At 33.0% G+C, this 12,233-nt stretch overlaps 1 protein-coding gene and 1 pseudogene across 7 annotated transcripts in view; both read left to right on the forward strand.

Annotated features, from left to right (window-relative positions):
* Nucleotides 1-12,233, forward strand: part of PCDH15 (protocadherin related 15) — a gene marked incomplete at both ends in the record, with an annotated part of 722,972 nt that overhangs the window by 253,806 nt on the left and 456,933 nt on the right. For all 6 annotated transcript variants that reach the window (XM_082633167.1, XM_082633165.1, XM_082633166.1 and 3 more), the window contains one exon: nucleotides 4,477-4,637. In XM_082633167.1, coding sequence (XP_082489293.1) covers nucleotides 4,477-4,637 — 161 coding nt within the window. The remainder of the gene's footprint in view (nucleotides 1-4,476; nucleotides 4,638-12,233) is intronic.
* LOC309795791 (myeloid leukemia factor 1-like) lies at nucleotides 8,785-9,586 on the forward strand (annotated as a pseudogene). Its single transcript has one exon. The product of its transcript is annotated as a myeloid leukemia factor 1-like (transcript).

Consider the following 12,233-nt stretch of genomic DNA (forward strand, 5'->3'; position numbering starts at 1 on the left):
ACATACATACATTTACTTAATATTTTATTTACAACAGAATAGAGATACTAGCAATTGTTTAAATGTCAAGATATTTATATCAATTTCTAAGGAAAAAGTTAAGAATAGAAGGGAAAAAAATCCCTTTATTCTTAAAGTTTTATACTTGTATGCCTATGCCATACTTGATATATCACCTGTCATGCATCATGATGTAAAATATAAGTAAATAAAAGGTATTGTTACTTAAGTAATGTGAGTGAAGTACACTCAAACAAAGCTGCCCATTTTGTAATGGTTTGTTCTTTTGAAGTAAATAAAATATAAATTTTAAAGATTAGCATAGTTTTTCAAAGAAGTATGCTTTTAGTTTTTGTAAGTTTTAGTTTCATCACTATTGACTTGATTGGTATCATTTTCCATCTTTAGCAAATATTGTATGTGGCTAATATATCCCCAGCATTCAAACACAGCCCAATTAATATTGCTATTTTCTTTATGAAGTTGCTGGATACACTTATATTTCCTTCCCTTTTACCAAGGAGTATCTAGATATGATATGAACATAGGCTTAGCTAAAATGTGTAGTTTATATAATTGTAAACTAAGAAGTGTGAAAAATCAAGAAAAGTCCAGGAAAGTTTCAACAAAGACGAGGATTTGAGCATAAGAAGAGTTTTACTTAGCCTGATAATCTTGGAATCTAGATTTTACTCAATAAACGACTACATAATGGCCATGCTTACTGTTTAACCTCACTGAAAAACTATATATTAGCTATAATTTCACTTTTTAAAAAACTTTGTTTTAATCAAATAGTGTACATTTGGGAGCTTTGTTTATGGTTTCATTTGCAAGGAGTAATATACAAGAAAATGCAACGGATGCTTCTGCCTATATGATGTAGCTGAACATTCTTCTAGTTGACTTAAACTGGGGAAAGATTGTTGGGAGAGATTTTATGCAATTCATATTGGTTATACACCTTTGTATAATTAACTGTTTTCTAGCAAGTAGTGTGTTCTGTGCACAGAGTGATTTTCTTATTTTAATCTTTGGAATGAACCCAAACAGTCAATTACTCTTTCCCTGTAGAACTTACTCTTTCAGAGTCATTGAATTAGGTTAATTAGAAAGGCAATGGACCCCTCTCCTCACTGCCACCTCCATAGCATTTTTAGAAAGTAACCCACTTGTGTTATAACTGCCTATTTAAAGAAGCAAATACAATTTTCAGGAAAATATTAAATATCCAGTTATGGTTTAGTTCCTATAATAAACATCTGTGTGTGTGTGTGTGTGTGTGTGTGTGTGTGTGTGTGTGTGTGTAGTCCCTAATAGAACCAAATGTGTGCTGGGGATGAGTAAAAAATGTTCAAGCTAAAGATCACTACTACTGTGAATTTGTTGAATAAGATCCTCTTCTTGCCATCAAATCTAATTTTAGTTTCTATGAGCAAAATCAAAATTGTGTGAAGTTAGAAAGTGGAAAGAGTGGGTCACTCCCTAGTGATATCAGGGATTGCCTATCAATCCTTGGGTGGATTGCCATCACCAGAGACAAAGAGTTATCTTTACAAGTTTACCTACAGTGAGCATTCTCTCCCTACCTTCTAACTTCCCTGAGTGATTACTTTGCATTCAAATCTTTTGGGCCCCTATGAATTCTTCAGATGGCTTGCCACACATGCCTTAGCTTTGTGACATGAAGAGTAGACTTGGTTTGTAAAAACTTCTGGGACATAAAATAAGTTATTTTGCTTTAGTTTCAAATGCTTTTGCTTCCAAAATTGAGTTAATATAATTAATATATAATATAAATATATATATAATATAATTAATAACATTAACAACAATAAACATAATTCACATTTGTCAATTGCTTATTCTATACCAGGGACTGCAATCAGTACTTCACATGCATTATCTCATTTAGTCATCAGATCAACCCAACAGCTCTTCTTTGATGCAAATTATCTTATACACATTGGTAAATAGGGGAATGGAGTTGGTATAAGGAAGTGATTTTATTGATTCATATGTTATTTTTTACAGTATATTTATGTTTTAACATATTCTGGGCACATTTTTATCATAGTTAAAAATAAATAGCTGTGTAAGCAGATCTTAAGAAAAAAGCTGAAGATCTGCAGCACCTTTATTTAATGCAAGTCGAGTTTACATTAGTGGTTATGATTGATAATATGTTAATATGGAGAAGCTGTGGGTACAGATGAAGGAGGTGTGAAATTATTTTTCTGAGTTTAAAACAATAGATTAGTGAAGAAAGCTAAATGATGGATCAAATTTTCAATTTCATTGAAAAAAATCTGCATTAAAAAGCAAATGAACCTCAATACCTACTTCTTGAAGGAAGAAGCATAAACCCCAATATTTAAGGCTGTAAATATTGACTATGATGCTTGAAGAAAATATCATTAAATACTTAACTGTGCTAGTATTTTGATTGTGACTGTTTCAGCTTTCGTTAGTGCTTTTGATACAGGAATAAAAGTTTTTTTTTCAAGTACATACATATGGTGCTATAATAAAAAATACCTCTTCTATTGTGGTATTGATTTTTGACTTTGTAGAAGAGAGAAATTGAAGGTGAGTAGTTATGTAATCTGTCCACTTTCACATGGCTCTTAAATGATGGATCCAGGATTAGATTCTAACTCTGTCAGTTCCAGGGCCAGCTCTCTTCACTTCTATGACATGAGTGTCAAACTAAGTGAATTCCTTTTTCCTGATTTCAACCATTGTTTATTATGCCTTCCCTTCGTGTACCTGCATAGAGTGTATGTACACTAGAGAAAGACCTGCTATTACTGCTGTTACACATTATGAGTCAAGGCATAAATGTTAATGTTAGTTGACCTACTTATTATACTTTATTTTTTTCTTAATCAGAAAATATAATCCCCTTTAATTTCTTAATTACATATTGAAAACACAGGCCAAATAATTTTTCAAAGGTTAGTTGTGTGAAATATTTGTAAAAGGGTGTATACTCAGGCCTAGAACATATTTGTAGACCAGAAAATGCCCTCATTGTCTGATCTGTACTTTTGGATGTAATATCTGTAGATTATATATTTGCTAGTTGAGTAAAAAAATAGCAGGATCAGTTTCACTCATATATTTACATATATGTGTACTAGTATGTGAAAAAGTAGAAGTAAATAATCTGCCATTTAGAAAAGTATGTGTGTGAGTCTGTATTTAAACATTATTTAGATATATTGTTATAAAAGAATGGTTCATTTCAACATTCCCTAGTGAGATAAAGCTCATTAGTAATAACATGATAAAGAAATATTATAGATTATTATTATTACTATTATTATTATTAACTTGCTGAGAAAAATCTTACAGAGACCCCCGTTTTATTTGTAATTATGCAGTGATATAACATTGAAGCCAATTTTGTGCCTTATGAAAATGCAGCAATACATATTGCATTATTTATTCTTCAAGCTAGATTCATATTTATAGATTATCTATATATTCTTGTATGCTATCCTAAGGCAATGAATTTTCTAGATATGTGCCATTTATTCTAATGTCCTTAGGAGGGTACATTTTATTTGCATAGCCACATCTCTTCTTTATGCCATAAGTTTAATAAAATGGATCAGCTGAAAACGATTGCTGTAAGCTATAGTGCATTACTGTTTGTCAAAGGGATCATTGCAGCATGGTAAAAAAGAGGGGATTTGAATTGCATCAGTGCTATTTGCATTCAATTTTTAAAATAGATGGAATCTTTAACAGAGTTGGAGAGATTAGAGATCTCTCGCTTCAGCTTTTACTCAACAAATGTCTACAGTTCAGCCCACTGAAAGAATAATAAGAAAGCAAACATTGAAATGTTACATTAAAATAGTATGTTGTTCTAGTTGAGTACCCCAGACATGTCTTAGAGAAGAATGGCTTCTATTGTGTATCTGAACACTAGTTTTGTCTTTCACATTAAGATTTATGGTTTATGGATTTGCTCTAAGATAAAAGATAAAGAAGCAGTTCTCACCATGGGAGTCTCTGCTACTTCTTTATCTCTTCCTTTCTCTTATTTTCAGGATATCTCTTTTCATATCAGAAGTCTTACTGAGTGAATTGAAGTATCAGCCTCTGTTATTATAGGCTTTCCTTTTGTTCAGGATAAAATTCAGTGATAACTCCTGTGAGAAGTGATGGACAGGGCAGGGAACAGATTCATGCTGTTAAAAGGATGCAAGAAATAGATGATGGGACTCACCAAGTGTTTGAATCTGTCTCCCACCTCATCTCCCAAAAATATCATTTATAAATAGCATTATAAAGGTATTTCTGCCTTTTTGAAGCAGGACATTTGCTATATCATGACAGATATAAAGTTGAATATCTTCTGTTTTGAAACAGATTTGCAAGTCAGCTGGGGTTTAAGCATATGATCTTTGTTAAAGAATGCATACAGGTAGAATATATTTTCAAGTAACTCTCTTTGGTTTGCAGGTACTATTGTGGTGGATAACATGCTGATCAAAGGGACTGCTGGAGGACCAGACCCAACCATAGAACTCTCTTTAAAGGACAACGTGGATTACTGGATATTGTTGGATCCTGTTAAACAAATGCTTTTCCTGAACAGCACGGGCAGAGTTCTGGATAGAGATGTTAGTACATTTTTTTTCTTTGTCCCTCTGTTACAACTTTATCATCATTTAAATATCTGCATGTATTTGTTGAGGTATCAAATTTTTGTTATATAATTTGAGTTTATTTTCTGTGTTCATCAACAAAAACATTTTTTTTAACTCCTTGAAAGAAGAATAAGAAAGAAAGAGGGACCATCTGTGTCTGAGAGAACCATTGTATTTCTCTTCTGACATCCTGGAAGCGCGTCAGACTTCTGAATAAGGAGAGAACAGAATGCTCAGAATAAAGGGGTGGTAACCTTGGAAAAGCAGGATAAGCACAGCCCAATTCACGGCAGAATTTGAGAGTACAACTACATGTTGGCTTGAGGACAGAAACTTTAGTTGAACTACTAACAGGAAGGTGCTCTTCAAGCAGTAAGCGTTCATTGAGAGATAAATGGCAATGTGCTTATAGAGCTGAAAAAAATTAAAAGAAGGTGAGCAGAAGTTTCCTGGCAATGTCCCAGTCCAGTCACTCTCAGGCAGTATGACCTAAGTATTTAGGTATTAATAATACCTAAATAACCAAAGTTAAATGTCTTCTTTCTGAAAAAGTTAAAAAACTTGAGTAGATTTAAGTAGCTCTGTAATGTAACTTTAGTCTCACTTATTTGCATTCTAATCTTGAGTGCAGAGAAAAGTGTGTGTATGTTTGTGTGTGGGTGTTATAACCAGTAATTGTACAGGACCTTGGGAAAACTTGAGAAGTACATCTAAACGTGCCTACTCCAAAATTTCCACTTTATAAAATCGAAATGTCAGATATTCAACCTAGTGAACCTGAATCATATCACTACAGTGTTCGGGATTTATGATTCACTTTAAATATGTGTGAGGTAGATGATCCCTAATCTATTTCATATCTAAAATTCAGAGTCTTTAAGAGCTTTATGTTGAGGTGGGCAGTAATAGGACTCTCCCACCAGGATGGGCTGCCCTGTACACTTGGGGAGGCCCATAATTCAGCTGACTGAGCAGTGGGGACAGATGTGAGAGGAGGATATCAGTGGAGAACAGGAATGCGTCTGTTGGCTCAACCTAGGGGGGGAAAAGTCATCCTTGATGCTGTTCCCATCTCCATCATTGCCCTCACTCACTATGTCCTTTCATCATGGCAACATTTTTCACACCCCACAATTTACAGTTTTGTCTGGGTGGTTAAGAAGGCGTAAAACGGAATAAGGACAGTTGTTATCTTAGAATTTATCTTGCCTTATCTTAATTTATCTTATAATAAGTCTTGCTTTTATGAAAGCCATTTGGAAAATGGCACAAACTGGCAAGCTGCAAGAGTCTCCCCAAGCTGCGTTACTCACAGGCATCCTTCTTTTTTTAAATTACATTATACTATATTATATTACACCTGGTTTCAGGTGTACAGCATTATAGTTCAAAATCTGTTTACACTACAGAGTGATCACCACCACAAGTCTAATTATCATCCATCATCGTATGGTTGACCCCCTTTACTTATTTTTCCCACTCCCCACAAGGCATCCTTTACTGGCTTTAAGTAGGAACACTCATATCCAAGTCATATGAATTTTATAATGTAACATGTTTGGAGAATTATAGAATATTTATCTATTTTAGGCCACTGTCATTTTATATGTTGTTTCCTTTTTTAAAATCACCTATGATTATGACAATTTACTTGTTTACTGGTAAATTACTTTCTTTTTGGAATCAGTTTTTTGTTCTCAATTTGATATTAAAAAGCATAAGTTCTAGGTCTAATTTATGAGTCAAAGGAAAAGATAACCTTCAGTATTCATAAAATGCATTCCATCTCTCCAACCTACAACATTGTTTTAATTTTAATTGCTTACCAAACATTATCTTCACTTTTTAAGATACTTATCTGTTTCCTTGGTATTATTGTTTTTTAATTTCTCATAAGGGCAGCATTTATTGGACATTGGGCAAACTGAAATAGTATCATGGGAATACACATAAAATTGTGCACACGTATCACTTAAGGAACCATCCAGGCTTGTTTTTTTTTTTTTTTTGGTGGTACGTGGGCCTCTCACTGTCGTGGCCTCGCCTGTTGCAGAGCACAGGCTCTGGACGCGCAGGCTCAGCGGCCATGGCTCACGGGCCCAGCTGCCCCACGGCATGTGGGATCATCCTGGACCGGGGCATGAACCCGCGTCTCCTGCATTGACAGGCGGACTCCCAACCACTGTGCCACCAGGGAAGCCCCAGGCTTGTTTTTTAACACAATAATCAAAAATAATTTCCTTTCCATTTAAAATGTTCTTTTGGATTAGAAATGCTATGGTTAAGTTAAACTTGAAAAGATGTTTTATAAATTAAAGTGTTGTCATGGACACCTACCTGAAATTAGCTAAAGATGCTGGAGAATAAGACACTTAAAGAATATTAAATGTTAAATGAATATGGCAGAGGGAAATCTGGAAAGAAAAACAAAACAAAATAAAACAAAAATATGCTTACATATTTGCAATGTATTTACCAATTGTCAAATCAACTTATTGAAATAATGACAAAATAGTAAATAAAAGATGTTCTAAACATTTATCTAATTATTTAGATAATTTATTTATAATTATATCTAATTATCTAGATAAATATATAATTATTTATCTAAGTGAATTCAAGCCTGTATAGTTAAAGAACGTCATGACAAATATCTAACATTGCCATTTTGTACAAGTACTCTTACAGGGTGGTGGGACTTACAAAACCTGAATTAAAATGGACACAGGATTTGGGCCTTCTATGAGTAGGGGCACTTTGCAGCTTTTTTTTTTTTTTTTCCAAATAGAATTTGTGACCACAGAAGGAGTGACAGATAAATAATAAGACGTTATGCCTTTATTTTCTTTCCTGGCAGCATTAGTTGAGAAAGATTGATGAGGAAAATACTTTCAGTTCAGGGTAAAAAATAATAATGTTAATTAAGAATGCCCTCAATCCAGAAAATCAACATGTGAGATTAAATGGTTTTTGTTACAAAATTAAGATGGTGGAGCCCTCACTCACAGAGAAATCAGGAAGAAGAGAGGAAAAGCCAGATAGTAATAACAAACATAAGATCAAGGCAAGATTAACTAGATAGAGCACATATTTTTAATATAATATCATTTAAAATTAGCTGAGTATAGATGCTTTACAGAATTATTGAATGTTAGAGCTTAAAGGAAACAAAGTTTTGTTAATTCAATATTTTCTTTCATAAACTACTGTGTAGTAGATTTAGAGATAAATATATAGGTAAAGGGCCAGTCTTTAAAATTTAGCACATGTCTATAGTAAAATGAGAAAAATGAAGAAAAATAAAACAGAGGAGTGATTTTTCCCCCAAAGTTAAGTGTATTCATTTTATTCTGATATCATCCCCTTTTTAGATTTTCAGATTATTTGTTTTAGTTCTGTGAAAAATGCCATGATTATTTTGATAGGGATTATATCAAATCTGTAGATTGCTTTAGATAGTATGGGCATTTTAACAATATTAATTATTCCAGTCCACAAAAAAGGTATATCTTTCCATTTATTTGTGTCATCTTCCATTTCTTTCATCAACGTCTTAGGGTTCTCAGAGTACAGATCTTTTATCTCCTTGGTTAAATTTATTCCTAGGTATTTATTCTGTTTAATGCAGTTGTTAGTAGGATCGTTTACTTGATTTCTCTTTCTGATAGTTCATTATTAATGTATAGAAACGCAACAGAGTTCTGTATATTAAATTTGTTGTATCCTGAAACTGTACTGAATTTACTAGTTATAGTAATTTTTTGGTGAAGTCTTTAGTGTTTTCTACATATAGCATTATGTCATCTGCAAATAGTGACAGTTTTACTTCTTCCCTTCCAATTTGGATATCTTTTATTTATTTTATCTCATCTAATTGCTGGCACTAGGACTTCCAATACTATGTTGAACAAAAGTGGTGAGAGTAGCATCCTTGTCTTATTCTTGATCTTAGAGGAAAAGCTTTCAGCTTTTCACCATTGGGTATGATGTTAGCTGTGAGTTTGTCATAAATGGCCATTATTGAACAGGCTGGCTCAGGCTGCAGCCACAGCAAGTTGCATCGTTTTCCAGTCTGTCCATGAATGTTGCCACCTGAGACAGAACCAGGATGTTTGGGATGCTGAGCATCAGCTTTGAGGATGATCCTTTCTTCTCTGATTCTTTTATGGCACACTGAGAAAGTATGCAACAGATGATGAGAAATTTTTCTGAACCTTTTGGAAGAGACATGTTCAGCATCTCTGATGGTAGAGGAAGAGCTTGTAACCATACGGGACATGAGGATGGAGAAAACTCCTTGACTTGTACAGATGTCAACCCTCTTCAGGCAATGGACCAAATAATGTTAAATATGTGAAACAGTATGCAGGAATTACAAAGAAACTTTGGTCACTTTTCAATGGATCCAAATGGACATTTGTTTAGTTCTTCCTCAGTTATGACTTATTCCAAAGTAGGAGATGAACAACCAAAGATTTTCCAGACCTCAACTCAAACTCGCAGGGCTCCAGGAGGAATAAAAGAAAGCAGGAGGGCACTGAGAGATTCTTGAGAGTGGACTAGAAAAAGTGGCTGTTGGTCATCACCTTCATGACTGAACTCATGTCATTAAAAAGTCAAAAAACAGCAAGACTGGATATGAAGAGGTCAATCAAGAGTTCATCAATATGAATGAAAGTGATGCTAATGCTTTTGATGATGAGTGGCAAAATGAGATTCTGAAGTACCAACCAAGAGGACAATGGTGCAATCTAGAAAACTCTAGGATGTGAAGCATTGGTCATGAGAATTCAGGATCCCAAGAACTTAAAAGAAGGGAGAAATTTCATCAAAGCCCAGCCATTGAACGCGGGAGAAGATCAAATGTTTCTGTGGACAAACTCAACATCAAAGGATCACCTGTGAAAATGAACAAAAAATAAATAGCATTGCCTTTGATTTGTTTAGTTTTGGTTGTTTGAACAGAGAAAGTAATGGTGCAAAGTAATACACATAAGACTAATCGTTTGTTGTTAAATCAATAGTATGTTCTTAGCAAAAAAAAAAAAAAAAAAAAAATTGGCCATTATGTTGAGCTATAGTCCCAATATACCAACTTTGTTGAGAGTCTTTTTTTTTTAACATGAATGGATGTTGAATTTTGTCATATCCTTTTTTTGTATCTATTGAGATGATCATATGATTTTTATCCTTCATTTGGTAATATGGTGTATAATTTGGATTGATTTGCAAATATTAAACCATCCTTGCATCCCTGGAATAAATCCCACTTGATCATGATGTATGAACCTTTTAATGTATTGTTGAATTCAGTTTGCTAATATTTTGTTAAGAATTTTTGCATCTATGTTTATCAGGAATATTGGCCTCTAATTTTCTCTTTTTATAATGTCTTTGTCTGGTTTTGATATCAAGGTAATGCTGGCCTCATAGAATGAATTTGGAAGCATTCCTTTCATTTGTATTTTGTCTTGGAATAGTTTGAGAAGGATAGGTATTAACTCTTTAAATGTTTGGTAGAATTCCCTCGTGAAGCTTTCTGGTTCTATACTTTCGTTTGTTGGGAGTTTATTGATTATTGGTTTAATTTCATCACTAGTAATTTATCTGTTCATATTTTCTATTTCTTCCTTATTCAATCTTGGAAGATTGTATATTTCTAATTTGTTTATATCTTCTAGGTTGTCCAGTTTTTGACATAAACTTGTCTGTAGTAGTCTCTTATTATTGTTTGTATTTCTATGATATTAGTTGTAAATTCTCCTCTTTCATTTCTAATTTACTTTATTTGGGCCCTCTCTCTTTTTTCTCTTGATGAGTCTGGCTAAAGATCAATTTTGTTTATCTTTTTAAAAAAGAGCTCTTAGTTTCATTGTTCTTTCTATTGCCCTTTTGTCTCTATTTCATTTATTTCCACTCTGATGTTTATCATTTCCTTTCGTCTAATAATTTTGGGCTTTGTTCTTTTTCTAATTCCTTTAGGTGTAAAATTAGGTTGTTTGTTTGATATTTTTCTGTATCACTATAAATTTCCCTCTTAGAACTGTTTTTATTGTGTTCCATAGATTTTGGAAAGTTGTGTTTATATTTTCATTCTTCTCAAGGTATTTTTTTTTAATTTCCTCTTTGATTTCTTTGTTGATCCATTGCTTATTTTTTTAGTACCATGTTGTTGTCTCCACATATGTGTATTTTCTGCAGTTTTCTTCCTATAATTGATTTCTAGTTTCATACAATTGTTGTGGGAAAATAACTCAATATGATGTCAGTAATATTAAATTTATTGAGACTTGTTTTTGGCTAGCATGTGATCTATTATGGGGAATGTTCCATGTAGACTTGAAAAGAGTAGGTAATTCTGCTCCTTTGGATGGGATGTTCTGTTGATACCTATCTAGTCCATGTGATACAATGTGTCATTTAAGGTCAATGTTTCCTTTTTGAATTTCTGTCTGGATGATATCCATTCGATATAAGTGGAGAATTAAAGTCCTCTACTATTATTGTATTAGTGTTAATTTATCTATTTATGCCATTTAATATTTGCTTTATATATTTAGACACCCTTATGTTAGGTATATATATGTTTTAAAATGTTATATCTTCTTATTTAGTTGACCTCTTTATCATCATGTAATGCCCTTATTTGTCTTTTGTTATACTCTTTGTTTTAAAGTCTATTAATTTAAAGTCTATAATTATTGTCTCATGAGCAATATTCTCTAATCACTATTGGACATAGGATAATAGTGGTCACAATAAAATCAATAATTCAAATTGTAATAAAAAATATAATTCTGGCACAGTCCTGTTATACTTATCTCAAAACTCTGGGCAAACTTTTAAAAGATTTGAATATTGAAAAATTGTGTTCATAACAATCCCAACATTTTAAAAAAAATATTGAAGTATAGTATAGTTGATTTACAATGTTGTGTTAATTTCTGTTGTACAGCAAAGTGACTCAGTTATACATATATATATTCTTTTTCATATTCTTTTCCATTCTGGTTTATCACAGGATATTGAATATAGTTCCCTGTGCTATACAGTCAAGCCTCGTTGTTATCCATCCTTTATATATTAGTTTGCATCTGCTAATCCCAAGCTCCCAATCCTTCCATCCACCACCCCTCTCTCCCTTGACAACCACAAGTCTGTTCTCTATGTCTGTGAGTCTGTTTCTCTTTCACAGATATGTTCATTTTTGTTGTACTTTAGATTCCACATATAAGTGATATCATATAGTATTTGTCTTTCTCTTTCTGACTTACTTTACTTAGTATGATAATTTCTAGGTCCATCCATGTTGCTGCAAATGACATTGTTTCATTCTTTTTAATGGCTGAATAATATTCCATTGTGTGTGTGTGTGTATATATATATATATATATATACACACCCACACACAGCATCTTTATCCATTTATCTGTCGATGGACATTTAGGTTGTTTCCATGTCTTGGCTATTGTATATAGTGCTGCTATGAACATAGGGGTGCATATATATTTTAGAATTATAGTTTTGTCTGGATATATGCCTAGGAGTGGGATTGCTAAATCATATGGC

This window comes from Mesoplodon mirus, assembly GCF_964341445.2.
Source record: "Mesoplodon mirus genome assembly, chromosome: 2".
Classification (NCBI taxonomy): Eukaryota; Metazoa; Chordata; class Mammalia; order Artiodactyla; family Ziphiidae; genus Mesoplodon; species Mesoplodon mirus.